Below are 24083 nucleotides of genomic sequence, written 5' to 3' on the forward strand. Positions count from 1 at the left end.
CTTACCAATTCTTCTCTGAAAGAAAGCGTCCAACCTATAGGTTGTTCTTTTTTTTTTTCCCCAATTTGCAGATTCCTTCTGATTTTTACAGGATTATAGAACCTCATGATAATTAAAATCTTCATGGATTTTCCTAAATACAACTTGAAGTGACAAACTACATCAGTACGGGATAGCTTGAGAAGAAAGACTGCATTCAGAACACGGAATGGTGGCTTGCACAGAAATGGTGGCTGTCACAAATTCTGTGATGTGTCCTTTCTTTCTCCTTACCATACATCTTGCCTTCGTCTGACAAGATAATCTTCCGCCGTCCACATGGTGGGTAGATGGCTAGCGCTTCCTGGAAGCTCTGCTCAATGTCTGGACTCCATACACCCTCAGCATCATTGTCAATTGGTTTGTCCAAGGCCTCACTGCCCCCTGAATCGTTGCTCCCCTCAGGGGAGGCAGGAGAGCTCCACTCGGAGGTAATGGTGCCAGCTAGAAGCTCCAAGGTGCCACGTGGAGAAGCAGACTCAGAACCTGTGATGACAAACATATCCCATCTGTCAGTTTGAAGTTCTCCTTTAGAAAAATGAGGTGACACTAAAGAAACTAAAACATGTCTATGAGGAAGGATTTTACTTCAAGTTTATCTTAAACAGTAAATCAGTCATGCTTGTTTTGGAAACCTTTTCTACAAATCCTTCTATAAAGCCTGCTGCAGTATCTGTTTGGTTCATAACTCTCTATCACTTCCCCATTCTCAGAAACAATCTTCTTGCCTGTGCCTTTATCTCCTAATTTCCTTCTACTGCAGTGATTAACTTTGAAAGTGTTATTTAGCTTACTGAAACACACATAACAGTTATTCAGTCTATATGAAAGACTATACAAAGTGAAGTAGTGATTAATAAATTAGATGCTGTTGAAGTTAGTGGTCAGTGCCATTTTTAACGTTGACATTTTTCAAGGATCTTCTAAAAAGCTTCTAAAAGCTTCTAAAAATAACTTCTACAGAGCAGTTCCTGGAGCAAGGCAGTTTAATGCAGTGTCTCCAAAATCTCAACAGTTATATCCTGGCAGAAGTCAAAGGCACCAGGACTAAAAAAACAAGGCACTGGACTTCAGTTTAAGAGTCCTAGTTACTTACAGTGTTTCTACTGCTCATCTTCAGAACAAGATTTCGCAAGTTCCTTCAGTTCTCTATGCTCCTCTGTCCTTTTATCCTCAACCATTTTTAAGCTATTAGACTGCCACAAGGCAGGAGCAGAAACTGTTATTGCATTGAACCTAAGCAGGCAGCTGCTAGCTCTTGAGAGCTACAATAAATTTTATAAAACTATAGTCTATTTATAAAACCCTACAATGGAGACTGAAGTCATTAAGCAGAGCTGCTAAAACTTCTATCCAGAAAGCAAATTCAGACAATCCAGACACTGTATTTACATTGACTCCAGTCAATCATATAGAAGACAAATGGATTCTAAGAACACAAGCTCACTCCCCTGCCTTAATTGCACTGTTGTTTATCTTTTTAATGGTTCCATTATCTGAACCACCAAAACAGAAAATCACAAAAATTCTTTTATCAAGAAAAACAGAATAATCAAAGTTGCACTGAACCAAAGAGTAAGGAGAGCACCAAGTAAGACTAGCCCAAGAATATCATAGCAGTACTATAGAGGTCTGAGGAGAAATTTGAGCACGATCTATGTCAAAAACTAGTTAGAAAAGAAAAGTGTGGTTATTCCTTGCTGTAGATGATTTAATATATATATATAATTATTATTATAATAAACCACAAATTAGACCAATTTGCTCAACTTCGGAAATTCAAAAAGTCAGGGTTCAAGTCTCCAGAAACCTCCTTTACATTGGATAAAAAATATGCTACACGATACACTCCTTTTTAGCCTGTTTTCTTACCTCTTTCGATTTATTGATCATAAAATCTTCTCAAAGACAATAATGACTAGTGGCTTTTGTGGTTTTTTGTTTGTTTGTTTGTTTTTAAATAAAAGGATTAAATTCTTGAGAATTTTATCATTTCAAAAGGTGAAGCTGTAAAAAGAGTTGACAACGCTAGCTCTCAGATGGTTTTGGTGCTCTTTTAATGACATTAGACAGCAGTAGACTTTTACACCTCAGTAGCCCACCAAATACTCAAGAAATGTATAAGTGAATGTTGAGCATTTTAATAATTTCTAGACACTACACTTCTTACTTCATGGTGCAGCATTTCAACAAATGGTTCACACAGAAATTCAAAAAAAAGCCTCTGTAAGACTTATCTCTTAGAGTGTTTGGAATTGGTATAGCCTACCAGTTCATCCATCCATCGGCAGCTCTTGCGAGAGCGGCTGACATGGCATGGACATTGCCGGGGCAACGGCAGGAGATTTAAACAGGCACAAACCTGGAAGAAGCCCTTGATGACTAAGGAATGTGAGAGGGAGATTGATTGGTGGTGCCAAACCCTATCGGCCCAGAGATCTTGGCAGCCAACTGGGGCTCCACAGGGAGCAGGTCACCCCCTGCTGCCTTGAGTGATAGAGGGGAACCAGCAGGCAGACAGTGTTCCTGCTGCTATGAGCCCCCTGTCCTCTCCTCCCCCTAGCAACAATGATGAAGAATTCAGGGGGGTGGGGCAGTGGCAGAAGGTTCCTTCTCAGCGATACAGGCACACCTGCCCAAAGATTCCCCTGCCTCCCCAGCTGCCCCTGCGGAACATGTACAGTGCTCTGCAGGGACAACTGGACAATGGCGGTGATGATGGTTTTCCCCACTTGGTGGTGTCACCAAAGTCTAACCAGACCACACTTAACATTAAAACCTCATTGGCAAAGAAAAAATGATGGGTCATTGTCATTGGTGACTCTCTGCTGACAGGAGCAGAAGGGCCAATATGTAGACCAGACCCTCTACACAGGGAGGTCTGTTGCCTCCTGGGAACCTGGGTTAAAGACATAGGGAAGAAACTTCCTTCCCTAATTCAGCCCTCAGATTACTATCCTCTCTCACTGTTTCAGGTAAACAGCAATGATATAGGAAGAACTTCCCCAAAGACAATGAAAAGGACTTCAGAGCCTTGGGGTGACAGGTAAAGGCTTCAGGAGCACAAGCTGTGTTCTCCTCTATCCCTCCAGTTATAGGGAACGATGAGGGACTAAATATGATGGGCCAACAGATTAATAACTGGCTCCGAGCCCGGTGTGCCCAGCAGGGTCTTGGGCTTTTTGACCTCTGCTCTGTTTGCACAAGACCAGACCTGCTGGCAACCAATAGGAGTAGCTTATCCCACTGGTGGAAAGGGGTCTTAAGACAGGAGTTGGGAAGGTTCATTGATAAAGCTTTAAACTATGTATGAAGAGTGGTGGGGGTGTAACTGGGGTCATTAGAATGGAGCTTGTAGGTAATGTGCCAGTGCTTGTAGGAGAGGAACGTGCTAGTAAGATCTCACAGTCTTGTGTCCTGGTGAAAGAGAAGGACGACTCACCCTTTTGTAGGAAAAACACAAGGGTTGGTGTGAGGTTGATGGCTATGGAAACACGTGAGTATGGTCATGAGAGTATTAGGACTACTGTCACCCAAAAGGAGGCCCAGCTCAGGTACTTTTACACTAATGCACACAGCGTGGGTAATAAACAGAAGGAGCTGGAGGCAATTGTATGGTTGGAAAGCTATGATATAGTCAGTGTAGTGGAATTCCAAGGTCACAGCCTGAACCAATGGGTGGGCTACATGAGTGCATGGGTGCTTGGAGCAGGGGGGCAGGGAGCATGGTCTGGAGCCACCCCTTCTGTCTCCACAATATTTCCTGTGCAATCTGAGTCTCCGTGGGTTCCCCTTTTCCCCGCCCTTCTCTCCAGCAGTGCAACAGTACAAACAGGGGAAGGTCACATTCCACAGCTTGTCCCTTTCTCCAAATTGTTACCAGGAGGGGTGAGTTAATTTCTTTTTGATATCTTTTCCTATAGAGCCAATGTCTCAAATAAAGGCTCAGTCATTGCCTCCATTTGTTCTACAGTTGCCATCATGGAAACATGGTGGAATGACCTGCACAGTTGGAGTGCTGCCGTGGATGGCTACCGACTTTTCAGAAGAGAGAAGCAAGGCAGGAAAGGCAGTAGTGTAGCCCTCTGTGTTAAGAAAGAATGTGAATGTATGGAAATTAGTGATGGTGATGACAGGGTTGAGAGCTTATGGGTCGGAATAAAAGTGAAGACCAGTAAGACTGACATTATCATGGAAGTCTGCTACAGGCAACCCAAACAGGATGAAGAGGCGGACAAGACACTTTATAGATGGTTGGGTGAGGTCTCAAGGTCACCCCCCTTGTTCTTTTGTGGGGCTTCAAGTTCCCAGACATCTGCTGGATTTATAATACAGCAGATAGGGAACAGTCCCAGAGGTTCCTAGAGTGTGTGGGAGATAACTTTCTGACACAGCTGGTGAAGGAGCCAGCAAGGGGAAGCAAAATCCTGGACCTGCTGTTTGTTGTTGTCTTGTGGGGGATGTTAAGGTTGGAGGCCGTCTGGGGCATACTGATCACGAGATGCTAGATTTCTCAGTCCTTGCTGAATCACGGAGGGGAGTCAGCAGAACTGCCACCTTGGACTTCCAGAGGGCAGACTTCAACCTCTTTTGGACCATGGTTGAGAGGGTCCCTTGGGAGGTAGTTTTGGGGGGTGTGGGAGCCCAGGAAGGCTGGGAATGGTTTAAGGAAGTAACTTTAAAGATGCAGGAGCTGGCCATCCCCAAGTCATGGAAGACAAGCTGACGGGCAAGGAGGCCAGACTGGACAAAGAGAGACCTTTGGCTGGAACTCAAGAGCAAAAGGAAAGTTTATGGTCTCTGGAAGAGTGGCCAAGCTACTTATGATGATTACAGGTATGTAGTGAAGCTGTGCAGGGAGAAAATTAGAAAAGCCAAAGCCCAGCTAGAACTGAACTTGGCCACTAAGGTAAAGGAAAACAATAAATATTTCTATAAGTACATCAACAGCAAGAGGAGGGCTAGGGAGAATCTCCATCTCTTGTTGGGTGCTGAGGGCAATTGGTGACCAAGGAACAGGATAAGGCTGAGGTACTTCATGCCTTCTTTGCCTTTTAATATTAAGACTTGTTATTCACTGGGAACACAGCCCCCTATGCTGGTAGATAGGGACAGGGAACAGAATAGGCCCTTTCTAATCTATGATGAGACAGTTTTGGACCTGCTCTGAAGGCTGGACGCTCACATGTCCACGGGGACAGATGGATTGCACCCTAGAGCATGGAGGGAGTTGGCAGATGTGATTGCCAAGCCACTCTCCATCATCCTTTGACAGTCCTGGCTAACCAGGGATGTCCTGGTGGACTGGAGACTGGCAAATGTGACGCCCATCTTCAAAAAGGGCCAGAAAGATGATCTTGGTAGCTACAGACCTATCAGTCTCACTTCAGTGCCGAGGAAGGTTATGGAACGGATAATCTCAGGAGCCATCATGGACCAATTAAAAGTCAACCAGGAGATCAGGCCCAGTCAGCATGGGTTTGTGAATGGTAGATCCTGTTTGACAAACCTGATTTCATTCTATGACAAGGTGACCTGCTTAGTGTCAATGTGGTCTACCTGGACTTCAGCAAAGCCTTTGACACTGTCCCCCACAACATCCTCATGGAGAACCTGGCTGCCCATGGTTTGGATGAGCATATGCTCTGCTGGGTGAAACACTGGCTGGATGGCCAGGCCCAAAGAGTTGTGGTCAGTAGAGTTAAATCCAGTTGGCAGCCATGTGAAAATAATAATAGAATGTCTTGGGTTGTAATATCACCTAGTTTCATACCCCATGCTGGGGGCATGGTTGCCATCCACAAGATCAGGTTAACCAGGGCCATATCCAACGTGGCCTAGGACTAGGTATTCCACAACTTCTCTAGGCAATCTGTCCCAGTGCCTCACCATCTAAGATAAAAAAAAAAATCCTCCTAATATCTAATTAAAACCTCCCATCTTTTAGTTTAAAACTGTTCCCCCTCATCCTATCACTATCAGACCATGTAAAGTTGGTCTCCCTCCTGTTTAAAAGGCCTTTTTAAGTACCAGAAGGACACAATGAGGTTTCCCCAAAGCCTTTTCTTCTCCAGTTCCCTCAGCCTTTTTTCATAGGAGATGCACTCCTGCTCTTTGATCACCTTTGTGGCCATCCTATGGACCCATTCCAACATCTCCACATCTCTCTTGTGCTGGGGGGCCACAGCCTGGATGTGGTCCTCCAGATGGAGCCTCATGAGGGCAGAGTAGAGGGGGACAATCACCACTTTCAACCTGCTTACCACCCCTTTTATGATGCAGCCCAGGATACCACTGGCCTTCTGGTCCATAAGTGCACACTGCTGGCCCATGTCAAGCTTTCAGAACGCCTAAGTCTTTCTCATCAAGGCACCTCTCAATGAGTTCTTCTCCCGTTCTGTAGGCATATCTGGGATTGCTCCAACCCAAGTGGAACACCTTGCACTTGGCCTTGTTGAACCTCATTTATCAACTGCACCACTCAGCTTACTGTCATCAGCAAACTTGCTGAAGGTCCACTCAATCCCACTGTCTTGGTCATTGATACAGATGTTGAAGAGCACCAGTTCCAAGACAGAGCCTTAAGAGACCATGCCTCCACCTGTACAGAGCCATTGACTACAACCCCTTGGTTGTGATGACTGGACCAATTCTTTATCTACTGAATAGTTCACCACCCTTCAAATCCCTGTCTCTCCAACTTAGAGGTAAGGATGGCGTGGGACCATGTTAAAAGGCCTTGCTCAAGTCCAGGTAGATGATTTCAGTTCTTTATCCACTGGTACTATCACTCCATTGTAGAAAACCACCAGATTGGTCAGGCACTATCTGCCCTTGGTGAAGCTGTGCTTGCTGTCTCAGATCACCTCTTTGCTTTGAATGTGCCTTAACCTAACTTCCAGGAGGATCTGTCCTGTGATCTTCTCAGGCATAGAGATGAGGCTCACCAGTCTGTAGTTTCCTGGGTTTTTCTTTCTATCCTTCTTAAAAATGAGAGTAAACCATTTTCCAGTCACAGGGGAATTAATCTGACAGCCATGAGTTTTCAAATACGATGAAATGGCTTGGCAACTACAGAAGCCAGTTCTCCTTCAGGAACTCCACAAACAGGGCACAGGCTGGTTTTAGCTTCAGCTGTCACACTGAGAAATGAATGGAATTCAGAAAGAAGCTTAAGGCTTGAGAAAGTAAATGTATTCATAGTACAACCTGTATTTAGAGATTTATGTCTAAAACAGCCAGCACGATCTGCACCAAGTGAAAAGATTCATACAGCTAAGCAGTTTTGTGTCTTTCAAAGCCACAGTCACTGGAACCTACAATCTCTGTTCTGAAGCCAAAATCCCTATCAATACCTAAAAGTAGACAAAGTCATCTCCTAGGGAATATATGGCTATCATAAACATAAAAAGTACCCATTCTGAATTCAGTTACTTCCATCTCCAAGACCCATATATACACAGGTTAACATCTAGCAGATGATTTCATCACAATGCACTCTTATGCTGGCAATTAATACATCTGAAGCATCGCTCCTTTTTCTGGCTCTGCATTCAAATGCTAGGAGCTGCTGCCTGATCATCTGATGGTTTACAAGGCTTCATACCTGTGCCAAGCACCTCCAGTGACAGAGCAAACTCTGCATCCTTTCTGATGCAAGATCCAGAATTAATAGAGAAAACATTTGCATTCAGTTCTGTGTCAACCCCCAAGACTGTCTTCTCCTAGTACAAAAGAAGAGTTGTGCTAACTTCAGATGTCATTTGTGTATTCAGGAAAGTCCTCAAAGCAAGAGACAGCATATGTGATCCTTATCTCACATTGGTATAAAACAAGAGATGCAGAATATAAAAGCAATGAGAGAAGAAATTATAAAGATTAAAGTTACTTTCTTGCTTTTCATTCCTTGACCAATGTTAGTCCTATTTATTTCAAGCTACAGCTAGGTCAGTAAGCATTAAAATATACTATCATGGAGACATCAAGTAGGATGTTTGGCTATCTCCAGCTGAAACCTCAAGAATCACTATGACACTAACACCACTTAGCCTTTTTCGTGATAACTTCAGAAGACATTCCATAGATTGAAAAGACTATCGAAATTCTTATAACATTACCTCTCTGGTTCAGTAAGATCAAATGTTTTAAAAAGCCTGTGAAATTTTCCTAAATAACACTGCTTAAATAGTAAGCTCTATGCGCAGTTCCACTCAGCTCAGAGGTGATAAACACTCTGGAGTTGTCTGGTCTGTAGCTCTCTTTTGCTGAACACTTCAGGCCTCCAGTTTCCCAGCCTGTTGATGTGAACTCTGAATTCACTGGTGGGAGAGGTAGCAACTTATTAAGCAAAGCCATAGAGGAGCTGGGAGACAAATTCTGTGGTAAATAAGCTTATTGGTATGGGAAGCTGAAAAACTATCTGTTAAATCACTTCCCATTGGAAATGTGATCTGACCAGAAGTAGAGCATTTTGCAGAAACACAGTGATGGTGAAACTATTACCTACTAGAGGAAAGATATGAATGATATTAATTACCAACCACTTTAACAAAATACACGTTTTTAGTTAGCATCAGTTTTTCAGTTTGCTTCAGTTTTCCATTCAATCAAAGACCAAACACAAAGTTAGTAACTTAAAAGTATGGTGTTTTCTAAAATATTTATTTCCGAGTGTTCCAATATCAGTATTTCAGTACTTTTAAACTTATTTATTATTTCAGATTTTCAAAAATTTTGTAATCACACCAGAAGAAAGCTTTGTGAATTTGATTCTGAAATCACTAAATAGACATTCCAGTTCATAGGCACAATCAGCCAGTTCCTTCCCCTTCTGAATCCCCAGGACAATTGTTTTGTACATCTTCTGACCTTTTCTTGTTTCAGCAAGCTTACCAGAGGTTCTAGACTCGACTTCTGTTCTCTCCAGATTCCATCATTATGAATCTTATACTACTGGGTTCTCATATTTCTTGACTCATTTTTTCTTTTTTACAGTTGTTCTTGTTGTTTATTTTACTAAGATGATTAACTACTTTCTTTTGTGGGCTCTGGGATCAGACATGAGCACCTCATAGCACCTCTACCTTCTCACCACCATATCTCTACTTCTTTGTTACATTTCTCTCTGTTCAAGCACTGTTTCTTATTTACTCCTAATTTCTGTTCATATTTATATCATGGCCTGTCTCTTAATACAAATCACACACAAAGGCAGACTTTGGAGTCAGAGGAAAGCAAGAGTATGGAGAAAGCACACATTTTTCAGCTCCAGCAGCTTCAGTTTAATTGTTCTTAAGCTGGCAATTTCAGTGCTAACTCTCTCTTCTTTCACACATGGCATCTCATGGTGATTCAGAGATCCTGCAGAGCTAGACAGACCTTCAGTGAGGTCACATTTACAGGGAGCATATTTTTAACAAACTCTGTAGTCTAATGCATCTGCTTTCTGATATCAATTCTACACTCATTACAGTTAGCAACAGTTCCCTCTTAGGTTTTTGTGGCAGATGCTCAACTCAAAAAATCATACTTTCCTAAGGATATGAAAAATTGCAGCCAGCCATTCGGCTTTCTTAGAGTTGTCTAAAAGACTCACCTACTCCATGTCCACTGTCTACATGTCACTGTTCAATAGACCATATACATCTCTTCAACCTGTGTTTCATTTTATGGGACAAACTCTTGAGGCAAAGACTACTTCTCATTATAGGTATTCCTTGGTGTTATTGCAATATAAATAAAAATGAACAATTCTGGCATTCACTACTTTGAGACAAATATGAGCATCTGAACCACAACATTTTCATGTCCCATCAGCAAATAGAGAACTTCAAAAAATATATTCAGCCAGAAGAGAGTGTGTCCTGCTGCACAAACTAGAACTTTAGAGAAGCACTGTATAACATTTTTAAAAAAAGAAATGAAGATAACAACAACCAGTTTTTTCCATTAAGAGCATGCTAATAGATGAACTTACACAATGAAGTCATACAAGAATATCTGGATTTAGAAAGTAAGAGTCTGGAATACATGCAGGTTGTTCTGGAAGTAATGCTTCCTGTTTATTTCCTTGAAAACTACAACAGATGCAATTAGAATAATAACACTGAGAAAATTCTCAGCTACAAAACATTATTTTTCAACATAATTGCCACCACTAGCTATTCATAATTGCCAGCCTTGAACAAGAGCCTGCATACTGCACTTGTAAAAGCCTGTACCAGCAGAGGTGCCCTGCTGTTGCTGTCACCACTGCTGAAAGGTGCCACCATCTGCTTCACAGAGCCTCTGTTTAGTCTCCATAGCATTCAGCAAATGTCAAATGAATGTTAATGGTGTGATTTTTTCCATGCATGGAGGCATTTAATTCCACACCTTTGCTTCCCATGCACTTCCATGTCAGATGTCGTTTTGTCAGATCAGGCCTCTGCTGCTATCTGTTGCACAACAACAAAATGTAATGGAATACTGGCAGGAAGGTTCAACATCTGCCTTCGATGTTGTGGGCCAGTATAATAAAATATGAGGAGCAGTTCTCATATGTTTTGTAGGGTACAACATAACATTGTACTGAAACATATCAGAGAAAAAAATGCTGGGAAATTCTATAGAACGCTGTAATAAGAGTTTATTTCCTCTGAAAAAGAAGTATGACTGTAGTCAGTAGGTGAGTAGCTCTAAGGGAGTGCAACTCAATGACTGCAGGGGAAAAATACTACTGTAAGAGGAAAAGGTGGAAAAGCAGTTATAGGTCTGATAAAGTTTGCAGATAAAACAGCAGAGATCATTAACATGCTTAAAGGAACTCTACAGTGAAAGAAGATGCAACTGCAGCATGACCAAATAGCCCTTAATTAGCTGGCAGGGCATACAATCAACAAATACACAATTAGCAGAATAGTGTGGTTGTGCTGGTATCTTACAGGTATAACTAGAAGGATTATTGCAATGGAAAGAGATAATAAAAAATAGATGAACTGCTCACCCATATCCTAGGCCCACAGAAAAACTACAAAGGGAGCAATCTCTAGAAAGATATCTTTCCCTAGTGGCATCAGCCCTTAAATGGGGTCTAGGAGAGGTGGAGCCAGGCTCCACCCCTTCCGGTCACACAGGTGAATTGCTTTCACCTGTGCTCCCATGGCTGACTCAGTGCTTGCCTCAGGTGATCAATCAGTGGTTCAGGCTGTGATTCAACAGATTCCATACATAGGGTAAAATACTTTTGCAGCACCCCTGCAACCAATTACTCAGGCTGCCCAAGAAATAGCACTCTAGTCATTAAATCAGCCGGGAGCTAGTGCCACTTGAAGTTGCATAAGAAAGTCCAGCATCAGTGGTAGAAAGAGGGAACAGTTCAATGAGCTTTTTGAGAAGTCTCTACTCACTCATTCTATTAACCATTTAGCCAAATGGTAAGACTAGCTACAGTCTTAGTTTTTGCTCTGAGACTTCTGCAGTCCTGGAGCAATGCTGGCTATTACCTGTGAATACTCCTATCCATTTAGGACACTACTGCTGCGACTAGAATCCTCTGACTAAAACCAGTTAAAGTAGGTGTTACAAGCTGCAGGTGAACAAAAAGCTCTTAACAGGCAGCAGTGCTAGGCAAGGAAAAAAGAAGAACTGTATATTGTACAAGGTAATATAATCATTAAGGTGCAGTGAGGTCGCACCTTGAGTACTGTGTCCAGTTTTGATCCCCTCACTGCAAGAAAGACATTGAGGCCCTGGAGCGTGTTCAGAGAAGGGCAACAGAGCTGGTGAGGGGTCTGGAGCACTGGCCTTATGAGGAGCGGCTGAAGGAGCTGGGATTATTCAGTCTGGAGAAGAGGAGGCTCAGGGAAGACCTTATTGCTCTCTATAACTACCTGAAGGGAGGTTGTAGTGAGCTGGGGGTCAGCTTCTTCTCTCATTTGACTAGTGATGGGACTAGAGGGAATGGCTTCAAGCTGCACCAGGGAAGGTTCAGGCTGGATGTTAGGAAATACTGATTCTCTGAAAGGGTGGTCAGGCACTGGTATGGGCTGCCCAGAGAGTTGGTGGAATCACCAACCCTGGAGGTGTTCAAGGAACGTTTGGACGTTGTGTTGAGGGACATGGTTTAGTGAGAACTATTGGTGATTTGTGAATGGTGGTTGGACTGGATGATCCTGTGGGTCTTTTCCAACCTTAGTGATTCTATGATTACATCTACAGACTGCCTTGTGAGACTTTTGTCTCTGTCTTATTACTGTGTAAGACTAGTTTACAAAGGAACAAAAACTACTAGCCTTAGATCATATTCAACATATGATTGGGCTCCAGCAGAATGTTGTTATACCTTGCACAAAATCAAGCTTGGCTTGCTTGCTACACTGAAATTACCTGCAGCAGCAGCTGTGCAAGAGGCACCTGATTTCCTGAGCAAAGCAAAACAATGTTTTTAATTATTGTAGTAGCTGAGCTTTGACTGAAACGAGAGGATGTAACATCCAACACAGTGATATAAATTAAAACATGGAAACAGAACTTCTATCAGTGTAACCCTAGATAATGCAGTCACACAGGATGTGATAAGACAGTGTGTGCATTGCACACCCTCCAGTTGGTTACATTTTTTATAAAGAAGACAGAACACAGAGTCTTGATGCCCTGAAAGGAAGACTGGGGATGGGGGAACAACAACAAAAACCATAACCTAACAACAAAACACATGAAAACGCGTATGCAGACTCAAAGGTTGGTAATACTCCCAGTGCTCCAGAGGTGGCCAACTTGTGGATCGATCCCTAGTCACAGGCAACCCATGCACACCTCCTGCATGCAGGCTATATGCAAGGTCACTAGCTGGGATCTGGTCCATTTACAACTCAGACAGGAGAGAAAATGAACCAAGATTGCCACAGACAGGTTGGCCTACTACTGAGCCACATCCTAGATTGGTCCCACTGTTTAATGGAACTATGTAATTCCTGGGGATTCAATGTTACATCCCATGTGAGAACTGTACCTCAGAGCTCCCATTTTCTCTGACTTCCTAAGTGGCATGTTTCAATCTTTCCAGAAAAAAATGATTGTGATAGGATGAAGATAGTTAGCTACCCTTATCCTAGTAGCAGTAGTCACCACTAGTCCTCTCAACAAGCACCAAACTAGTTAAAGAAGAATTAACCAGAAGGAAGTCCAGTAATTGTGCCCATTCCTTATCATGGAATTTCCAGTAGTATTAGCTAACATGTTTAAATCAAAACTGTCTCCTGAAGTACACAGAAGTGTAGTTTACTGATTAAAATGACTTAGATCATATGCCTGAATCACTCACAGATCAAGACCCCATATTCGAGACAACGCTGGATCCAGGAGTGGTGAACCATATAACTCTAAATCTTTCTCTCTTCTTTTACTTGCCTTTCTGTAGTAGCTGTTGCCTATATTTGCCTTCAAATACTTGCTTACTAATTGTTGTTAGAAAACGGCCTAATTTTGCCTCAAAGTAGTTGATTAGTTGAACCTAGAAAGTTCAATAAATTGTTTCGTACTGTTCCTCTGGGTCACAATTTGACTCCATTACTTTAGCAACTCTCTGAGTGCCCTGTGTCAAAGTATTCAACTTACAGCCCAACCGAGTGCGATGAGAGACATCATAATAAATCATACTTGAGGGAGAAATAAATCATGTTTACCATTTTCACCAAGTACTGTTCTTCACTTAAATATTAAAAGATAAGGAACCTTTAACAGGAAGCTAAAGAATATTTACTCCCAAGCCCACCATTCTGAAAAATCTCACCATCACACTAAAAAAAAAAACAAAAAAACCTATTACCTACTGAAATATTTATAGCACAAAGACCTACCTAAGTGAATCACTCAGTGAAGAAAATTTGTCTGATGACAAAACCTTGCTAATAATGTCAAGACAGAGAAAGGTGAACTTTAAAATGCTTTGTCTTTGCAGTTGTCACTTTTCTCAGGACTGATGCTTATCACTTTCTGGAAATTAGGTGTCTTTCTGGTCTTTTTTATCAAAGAACACAAAATTGAGGGACTAATAATGCCCTGTCATTTCATGATATCCAAACAAAATTCTTATTTCTCAATCCTACTTCCTGTTCAGGATGTCTCTCAGCCTCACCTCTTTCAATAACTAATAGGATGTGGAGAAATGGCTTAAAGCTCTGTTCTGATTGCTCTTAAAGCAAGTTCAGTTTGTACATTAGGAAAAGTTATTTACTGAGAAGATGGACAGGCTTCTCAGGGAACCAGTCATAGCATGACACCCAAGCCTGTCAGTATTCAATAAGTGTTTAGAAAATACTCTTAAATATATGTTTAACTCTTAGGTTGCCATATGTGGGGTCAAGAGGTGGACTTGATGATGCCCATGGGTCCCTTCCAACACAGGATTGTGTTGCCTAGGACACAAGACGGCATATCCCAAAAAACACACACTTAGGTTTGAATGACAGGAGACAAGTGTTTACAAAACTCATCTAAAACTATGAAAGCATTTAGCTCCACAACTGTAGCCAGTTTCCAACAAAAGCAATAGGAGAAACTGGGCTAGAAGTCTAATTATAACAGAATAGACAAAAGCACAGTCATATTTCCGCATCTTCAGTGCTTTCTGGTGGCCTATGTTACAAGCATAATCTGTGTGCCACTTTGTCCATTCCAAGGCTAAAGAGGCCATTTACTAATGCCTCAAGACAGAAGCAAAATACAAATAGGCAGAAGAAGTGTGTAAAATGGGATCTCAGTTCAGTCAACTAATCAAGCATGTGTCCCAATTTTAGTAGGAGTTAGGCAGGAGCTTAAGAATGTTTTGATGCTTTTGAAAGCCAATGCCTAAGTAAAGAGCAACTGTGAAACATCTGCACCATCTGTTAAAGTGGGTTGAGAGGAGGGCAATGAAGATGATCAGAGGCTGGTGTACCTATCCTATGAAGAAAGGCTGAAAAAGCTGTCCTTATTTAGTCTGGAGAAGTTTCCAAGGGGACCTCAATCGAGGCATTTCAGTATCTGAAGAGGGTATGCAGGAAACATGGAGACAGACTCTTTGTCAGGGTGTGTAATGAAAGGACACAAGGTAGCTATTTTGAACTAAAAAAAAAAGGTAGATTTAGACTAGATGCAAGAAAAATTCTTCACCATGAGAGTGAAGACACTGGAAGGTTTCTCAGCTTTCACCCACCACTGGTGAGGCTGTGAATGCTCCATCCCTGGAAGTGTTCAAGGCCAGGATGGATGAGGTTTTGGGCAACCAAATCTAGTGGAATGTGTCCCTGTTCACAGCACAGGGCTTGGAACTGGACAACCTTTAAGATTCCTTCCAAATGAAGCCATTTTGTGATTCTACAATTATATATTGTGAAGAATAGACAATTTCTGGTCTGACTTCTCAGTGCTTCTTGGTGAAGCTGAGCCCTACTTATGGCTGCCAACCAAGCCGCATTCTCTCTATGGATTCAGGTACAATCTCGGCTCAGCTTTTTAGTACATGCTCCATCTAAAACATGAAGCAGAAGAATTCAGAAGTTTCACAGAAAGCAAGTGAAAATTATTACAGCCTGTAAGTACAAGTTGAACCCTCAAACTGGAAACACTAAGCAAAGAAATAAAAACAATAAATGGCAAAACTGGAAAAAAAAAAAAACCCACACAGTTAAGTTTGTCCCCAGATATCACAGAAAAGCAGAAACATTCTGATATCTCTCTTTGCTCTTCCAGATCTTTCTCCCAAGAGGGTCAACATCTTATATACCTTCTGCTCGATTAATCTACAGGAAGACAGGGGCAACTAGCCAAGCAAAACTAGATTCTTAGAGACAGAGACAGTTACAGACTTAACTCCACTTTTTAAAGTGAGTTCTTACAAAACCAGTTGGAAAAGGTACTTCTTTACTTTTCAATTAGCTTATTTGTGGATAAAAGAAGCAACTTACATTGTTCCCCCTGGACAGTTGTTTTGTTCTGTTTTTGTAGATCTTTCATAAATAAAGGAACTGAAAATAGATAGTATTTTTGCTCTTGAAAAGATCAATTAAAACAGTAAGTATACTTAATTAAACTCTTCTTATGTAAACCTCTCTTCAATACCTCTCTCTCTTTTTTTTTTTTTTTTTTTTTTTCCCCTTAAACTGACAAGATTTTTACACCAAGAGAAGCTCTAAATCCTGCTAGGCCAGTATCAGTAGCTGGCTTCAAGGACCTAGCCATAAAGAAGTATGACCAAGTTAGATGAACACCAACACACCCTCCCTCCCTTTCCATTTTCAGTATACACATGCTCAGTGCTCTCTTGACTTTTTTTCCTTCAGTAAAAGCACAGCAGTCATGGTTAAAAGATATTAGACTTCATCTGGACATCTGTCATTAATGGTTACTTCTGTTTGAAGGAAGGCATTGAGGACTATGCTATTTTTTTTTGCCTTTGGCAATAGCAAAGCAGATGCTTCAAAGGTTTGTAACCAGCTACTGTCACTAGTGTCTCAGTACAGCAGAAAAAAACACCTTTTAGTAATCATATTCTAACAAAGGTAGAACATGTTGATCATAAACCTACAATGAAACAGAAAAACAGAGCCAGTGACTCAGTAGCACTGGGAACTGGAAAACCTGCCCCTCCCTAGCAGGAAAATGTGTAATTTGTACAATGTTAAAAACAAAGGAGAGTGACTGCATCATCTCCAGAAAAAGTAGGACCCAAGGGGCAGAGGGGAAAAAAAAAATAAAATCAAAACCAACTACACTACCAACAAAAACAATGACTTCTCTAATCATCTAAGTTTCATATCTTGTAATGGAGCTCCATGCAGGCAAATTACCAACTTTTTACAAGGCTCTTTCCTAGATCATGGCTCTACAAAGTAAAGTGTAAGGCATTTAGCATGTTGATGGACATAATGGAGAAGGTGGGGCAGAGAGAGAAAAGTGCATACCATAATCAGTAGGTAGCATGGCTTTATGAACACTACGTTCAATCTTGATAAACCCGATTGCTTTTCAAACGAGGATAGAACTATCATGAAGTTAGAGAATAAAAAGAATAGAAGTGCACAGTGTTTTAAGTTTAGATTTAGAAAAGCATTTGCTACTCTTTAAAGAAATCACGGCTGAAAAATTAATTCAAGTTGGATAGTTGAATAGTACTGCTCATATTATTAGAAAATGAATGTTTCAAAAGCATAATGATATGTACCAACAGAACTAACAGACATGGAGACATCTACTGTGTTGCTGCAGAGATCTTAGATAGTCCAGTTTTCATTGACATCTTAATTAATAATCTAAGACTGAACAAACAAAATGTTAATTAAACTTGCAGATGATACAGAATTTAGTTTACAAACACCAGTGGGTAAAGAGAGCTCAAACAAGAAAAGTGGTTGAGGGGAAGAAGGAGGACACTGAGACACAAATTAGACTATCTGGAAAAAGTGATGCCAAGAAACTGAAGCAACTTCAAGGAGAAAGGGGAAAACAACAACAACAATAACAACAACAAACAGAGATAAATCAAGTAAAGAAAAGGCTCTGCCAGAAGCAGGAGCTAAACACATGAATGAGTGAGAAAGCTGAACAAATGAGATTTGTCTGTAAAGCACATTCTTCTACAAAATGACCAATATAACTTCTGTCTGCCTGTGCTCAGTTGTCACTTCAGGCAACAGAGAAAGATAAATCACCTCCAACACGTGGAGTATCATTTTGCAAAAGGAACACAGACTAACTGAATAAAATGACTAGTACAAAGAATAATCATTAGACCTAGAATAATAGATGTTGCAAAATACAAAAAATTAAGTCTCAATGGTAATCTGTTATAACTTAGAAGTAGCAAATGCAAAAAGAGAGGGAAAAACAATAATTTCACACAAACATGCCAAGGTGAAAACTATTGTATTAGGCTAACAAAAATTAGCTTGAATTTCAGGAAATCCCTACTAATTTTAAAATACATTGGGCTATGGAAAAGCTGTCCAACTAAACTACTAGAAGATTAATTGCATGACATTTAGGGAAAAAAACAAATGAACAAAGGACAAATTTGAGTGAGGAAATATATATATATATTATTTAAAAAAAAAAAAAAAAAACAAACAGTAACATGGAATTATGGCCAGATAAGACTGGCATCCTTTGACTACCACAGTAATAAACTATAAATGTGGTCCAAAGAACTACTTAAGGTGCAACAAAACTACAATGTTGCTAGAAAACTATTCCCATTCTTCTCCTACTCCCAACCCACTAGTCATTGTACCCCCTTCTCCAGACACAAACCCACTTAGGTGAACATACATATGATTAACTGGTGTAGGGAACAGGTCTGGCTGAAAGCAAACTTGCTGAAACAGTGTTTCTTCTGATTTGGGTCTGTGTCCTACCACCCCATGCAAAGGAAAAACTTAAGACAAGTACAGAAATGGACTGTCTGTGCAGGCAGGTTTTGTCATCAGCAGTGCCAGCCTAAAGTATTTGTGGATCTACCCCTATAATTCTGTTGTGATAGAACCAAGACCTAAAAGAATCAGTCTGAATAAAGCATGGAATATTAAGAAAGATAAGTTGTGAATGAGAACAGTGTCACTCTAGAGATAATCTCAAGCATCAACTGGAGAAACTGTACTTTTCAATGACCTTCATAATGTATTTCAGTTCTGTGAAACAAATATCTGAGTAAAAGAACCAACAGCAACCATTATTTTATCTTAAACCACAAGCAAGACTCTGCACCTTGGAATCTTTCTCATCAGAGTCTGTCATTACTATTCTTATACCATTTTCCCTCAGAAGTTCCATAGTACAGGAACATTTAAACATCAATGTAATAACCTGAAGTACTTTAAAACTATCAGCAAAATTATTATTATTAAAAAAGGAAAAAGAAAATCAAAGATGTAACAGGAAAACAAGAGAGAAGAGAAATTTATAACATCCATTATCAACAGTAATGCTCATGCACACTAATTCATCCTCGGATCACCCAAGGGGCAAGAACAATGAGCTGATACTCAATTTAGAGATGATAGGCTTGTCACATGCTCAAGTTTGAATAGTCCAGACCAGGATTTAGAAAAACCCTGCAAGGTAACTGTACTGACTGGCTGGCTGCCTTTTGGTCTGTGAACTAAGAGTCCCTCTTGTGCCAGAGTTCCTTGGCATCCAACAGCCTTAATAAAGAAGATCCTCTGTATTCATTACAAAACAGCCCAACTTCTCCATAGTGAGAAAAAGCTATCAAGACCTAAAGTTTTCAATTGTATCAGCAATAGTATGGCAGATTTATCATGGCCCTAACCTGGAAAAAAAAACACTTCCCCCTTCTTCTGTTCACTTCATTCCTTCCCCATCATACTGCCCATCTCCTGGAGAAGGAAAAACAAAATGTCTTCCATCTTCACAGACAGATGGGCAAACTAGTGAATACTCTACTGTTTGGACACAGACAGTGGGATAGTCTAGAGAAACAGATCTGTTCCAAGTAATTGGAAACAAGAAAAAAAAATCTTCCCTGCCACCCATCTCCCATGAGTTCAAAAAGTTATTTTGTGTTGATTATTTGTAGCAGACCTACTGCGCTCTGTTCTTCAGGTTAGAAAGTAACAGGAGTACAACTATAGGTTAAATTAAAAACAAAACAAAAATTGGTTAACCTAGTCCTTAAAATATCTTCTTGAGCTGTACTGTTGCACTCTTTCCCCCATTCTAAAAATAAAATAAAATAAAATTCTGAACAAGATAAAAGATTACTTGGGGGAATAGTGTTGGTTTTTATCACTGTTTTTTTTTCTTTTTGGGGGGGCGGGGAGGGGAGGGGAATGAGGGTAGGTTGGTTGCTTTAAAATCCTTCCCAGAAGCATGCCATCAAAATTCAAGCCTTCTAACTTCTGATTAACTCATCTAGGAAAACAGTATTTCCTCATCTTTTCGTAAATGTATTATAACAACCCACATGTAATACCATGCATGTTTTTGCTTATTATTGTTAATTTTGTTTTTCTCCAAAACACTCTCCATAGTTTACAATAGAATTTATATCCGTACCACAAAAAGTACCGATCCTCCTCTTAACTGTCCCCCCAGATCAACTCTATAAAACGTGCAGAAACCTATTTTTTCCAGAAGCGTTAGCAGTTCTCTGCTGATGCACCAAGCTACCGAGTTCCCAAAGTACTGTGCAGGCACAGAACGGTGAAAGGAACCAGTAGCCTCCATTGAAAATTTTCTGATCACTTCCTTCATACATTCACATCTCTTCTGTTGCACATGACCAGCTTCGAACCCTTTCTTTTACCCCCCTTTTTTTTTCTTTTCCCAGCAGGCACTCGTTCCCCACTACCCCGCAGGAAAGCAATCGGGAAATACATTGTCCTGACCTGAGAAAGGCAAGAGCAGCTGCTGTTACACTGAGGCAGTGAGGACCAGCTTCAAATCCTCCTTCTGCTCCAGGACTTTCTGCCACAAGAGCAGATAAAGTTTATTACTATATGCCTCCCTCTCTCTTGCTCGATCCCCACCTCTAAGTCCGCAGGGGTGAGATCAGGGCTTTGGACAGGGAAGTGGACCAGCTTCTCGCTCAGCATCGCTACCACCAAGCCAGAGAGAAAGAAAAAAAGTTGCCGGGGTGGTTCCCCTCGGGGCGGCTCCGGAACGTACACTCGGGACTCTCCGAAGTCCCCAGGAAGGCAGACGGCGGGGACGGCACGAACAATGCCGGGCCTGGCCGGGCCGGGCCGGAGTTAAACAGGAGCGCACAAAGCGGCCCCAGCCGAGTGCCGCCGACTTACCTGAAGAGTACGGAGCGGCGGGCCGGACGGCGAGACTGCACGGCGGCGGGGGGAGGCAGCGTTCCGCCAGAATTTGGGAAGAAAAGAGAGGGTTTTTATTTTCCCTGGAGTTTTAAAGGAGTAAACGAGGAACGCGTGGAATGAGAGTTGGTATGAAATGAACGCGACTGAGGGAGGGGACTCCCATCTAATGTAGAGGATGGAAGAGGGTTAGGGAGGGGACTGGCCGGGGGAAGAAGGGGGAGGCGAGAGAAAGGCCGAGGCGGAGTTGTGAACAAAATCCACAGGGGATCGGCCCTCTCCGGCTCGGGGACGTGCGTGCTCGGGGAGGAGGCGGGGGGGATCGTGGGGCAATGGCCGGAAGAAAAAGCCCGCAGGGGCGGGCTGCCCCACAAACGGGAGCAGAGGAAGGAAACTCTAGGCGGCCGCGAAGGAAAAGCCAGGAGAGCCGAGAGAGCTTGGCTGCAGGGGTGCCGGGAGCGGAAGGGACACGGCCACCTCCAGAAATCAGTGCGGCGGTGAGAGTCGGGAAAAGAAGTTACAATCGCTGTTCAGGACGGCTCGGCCTCAACCGGTGGACAAGCCGCGGAAACGCCGCCTCCCGCCTGTTGTTTTCCCAGACGTGGGGGTACGCGGACGAGAAGCCAGCGCTCGCACCGGAAGCCCCGGGGCTACAGAGTGTTCAGTAGCAGCCCAGGCGGTGATCTAACAGCTGCCAGCCCCCATGCAGCCCCCTTAGACTGCAGGGTCCAAGCGCTCTTGCGACAGCCACAGTTCGGCCCTTCAGGGCGGTGATCCCAGCCCAGCACACCCCCGCGACTAGCCCCTTGCAGCCAGGCCTGACTCACAGGCCTCTTCGGAGCTACCTCAGGGACGTGGCTTTCACCCCGCACAGTTAAACGGCTACAGTACAGCCAGAAGTGCTTGTTTAGTGAGAGTTTAACTGTCCTGAGAGCATCCGAGAAAGGAAACTATTCACATAACAGCAATGGGACGTCCCCTATGGCTTTTATCAAATCACTCTGCTAGGTAGTCGACTTTAAAATGACTCCCATTTTTTTCTGTGGGGGCTCTGTGCACCCCTTCTCCCTTTCTGTCTTCTCTTCCCAGTCTTCCCTCATCTGCAGAGCACATTCCATGACCAACCCATCACTACACTGAAAATATACATTCGCACCTAACTGGCACAGCTGGCAAAGTAGGCAGTCCCAGCTTGGTAGCAGTCATTTATCCTGTCATGCCTGCCAGACTTGCCTTGAGGCAGGTTTGAATTAGATCTGACAGCTGGTCTTGTTCACTACATAGTTTCTCTTTTCCTATCCCATCAATCAACTTCATTGCTTAAGCTACCCTCCTAACACATCTATTTCTGAACCCTCAATCCTCCTTTCTGGCCTACTGTGCTCACAGCAATCCAGAGAAGAGCCACTGAGTTGTTTTCCCAAATATCTGTTTTGTCTTCTCTCCACATTTTGCCAACACTGCTCATCTCTTCTTCATAACAGCAAATACACAACACTTCTTCACCATTAAGTCCCAAAGGTCCTTCATGGTCTTTTACAAATTTTCTTTTCTCACTGGTCATTTCTGATCAGTGGATCAGTCTTCTACCATGCTAGTCTTCTTTCTCCTCTCTTGTTTTAACATTTGGAAATTGACCGTTATTAACACCTGCGAAAGCCGGATCATAGTCAAAAACGACCCAAGGGAATTCACCTATTCCCTCCTTCAAGCAATATTACAATAGTAGCACTTTTTCTCTGCCTTATTATTTTTATCTCCCTTTTATTTTTAATTATTTGAATTAACTTAAAAATAAAAATTATTTGCACAGAAGTATCCCTCCCAACTTCAAAATCCATTATGCATATCAGGAGACCTGAAGAAAATTTTCTTTAGACGACTGAGTTAAAACGCTAACGTACTAATTGGTTTACCCAGCTCCTTCCTACTGTGTCCCTACAAATCTGCCTCCGTTGTCTCTTGTGTCTTAAATTTTATTTAGAACATTTTGAGGAAGAATTCATCATGGTGTGCCACATGAGCCTCACATCTTATTCAGTGAGGCTGCTCTCCAGCATCTCATTCTCCAGTCACTATGGAAAAAGACATACCCCAGCCCATGGAAAAAACTGAATGATGCAATGGACTGTTAAAGACTACTCTGAGAGCAGTGGATGCAGGGACACTTTAAGAGCACTGAGAGACACATTTAGCAAATCAAGTGAATCAAGTGAATTTAGTGAATCAAGCCAATGTGCAGAGGTGAAGGCCATCTAGATGGCCTTCCATTGTTGCTGCCTGACACATCATGTAGATGCTCATGTATCTGAATTGGGCCACTGAAGAACATCAAAATAGGCTACAAAAGAGGCTACTGAAATTGAAGTGGTTCAGGAAGATCTGGACTGGCAACATAAGGCTGAATTACTTATAGCTTGATAGGTCCATCATATGTCAGGCCACCTAGGAAAAGATGCAACATATAAATGGGCTCAAACATGTAAATGTTTGAGGGGAAGTCTTGACCATGGACACTATTGCACAGTTTATCCACAAATGCAAAATGTGCTTCAATCAAGGAAGCCAAGTGGATAAAGCCCCTCTGGTATGTAGAACTGTGGCTGGAATATAAATACGGGGTGAGCTGATAGATATCACACTTCCACAGATCTGATACAGTAAGCAACACATGCTTACAATGGTGGAAGTAACCACCAGGTGGCTAAAGCACATCCTACGCCCCATGCCACTGTCCGAAACACTATCCCGGGCCTTCAGAAGCAAGACTTACAGCTGAGGGCACCGAAGAAAGAGCTGACTTTGACAGCTGGACTAATTTATGAAAAAAAGTCTCATGACACCTGGGCCAAAGAGCATGGCATTGACTGGGTATATCACATCTCCTATGTCATGGTTTTATGATTTTTTGTTATTGGTATTCCACATAACATCATGTAGTGCACTGGGAGTTAAAGAGTTAATGCTCCAGTTCCGGGTACCTACCCCAGAAGAGAACTACATCTCCCAGAGGACTGTTTGCTCAGAGGGAAAGATGAAAACTGTTCGTACGTCACTTGACCTCCCCTTTTGATTCTGGCTCGTCTCTGCTCCCAGGCACATTGTCTCAGCTTGCTTAGACTAAGGCCTTTGACTTTTCGGACACTCTCATTTTATTTGATTTATTAGCTTCAACTGTATTATACCGTATTATAGTGTGTTATCTTGCATTCTGATATCTCATTTAGTAAATTAGTTTGTTTCTCCTCA

The 24083-nt window shown here is 42.1% G+C and overlaps 1 protein-coding gene and 1 long non-coding RNA gene across 7 annotated transcripts in view; one reads left to right on the plus strand and one right to left on the minus strand.

Annotated features, from left to right (window-relative positions):
- Positions 1–21065, minus strand: part of TEAD4 (TEA domain transcription factor 4) — a 67218-nt gene extending 46153 nt beyond the window's left edge. For 3 of the 6 annotated variants that reach the window (NM_001001341.1, NM_001359859.1, NM_204771.1), the window contains exons 1-2: positions 20814–21005; positions 274–525 (exon numbers count right to left, since the gene is read on the minus strand). In NM_001001341.1, coding sequence (NP_001001341.1) covers positions 274–496 — 223 coding nt within the window. In that variant the 5' untranslated portion in view covers positions 497–525; positions 20814–21005. Of the gene's footprint in view, positions 1–273; positions 526–20402; positions 20482–20813 lie in introns of all 6 variants that reach the window. The other 3 variants (NM_001001337.2, NM_001306152.3, NM_001001340.2) reach the window with 3 other exon arrangements.
- Positions 1–24083, plus strand: part of LOC124417656 — a 34868-nt gene extending 10785 nt beyond the window's left edge. The window contains exon 2 of the long non-coding RNA XR_006933138.1: positions 20348–24083. This is a non-coding gene — a long non-coding RNA (uncharacterized LOC124417656). The remainder of the gene's footprint in view (positions 1–20347) is intronic.

The sequence above is a fragment of the Gallus gallus genome, chromosome 1, assembly GCF_016699485.2.
Source record: "Gallus gallus isolate bGalGal1 chromosome 1, bGalGal1.mat.broiler.GRCg7b, whole genome shotgun sequence".
Classification (NCBI taxonomy): Eukaryota; Metazoa; Chordata; class Aves; order Galliformes; family Phasianidae; genus Gallus; species Gallus gallus.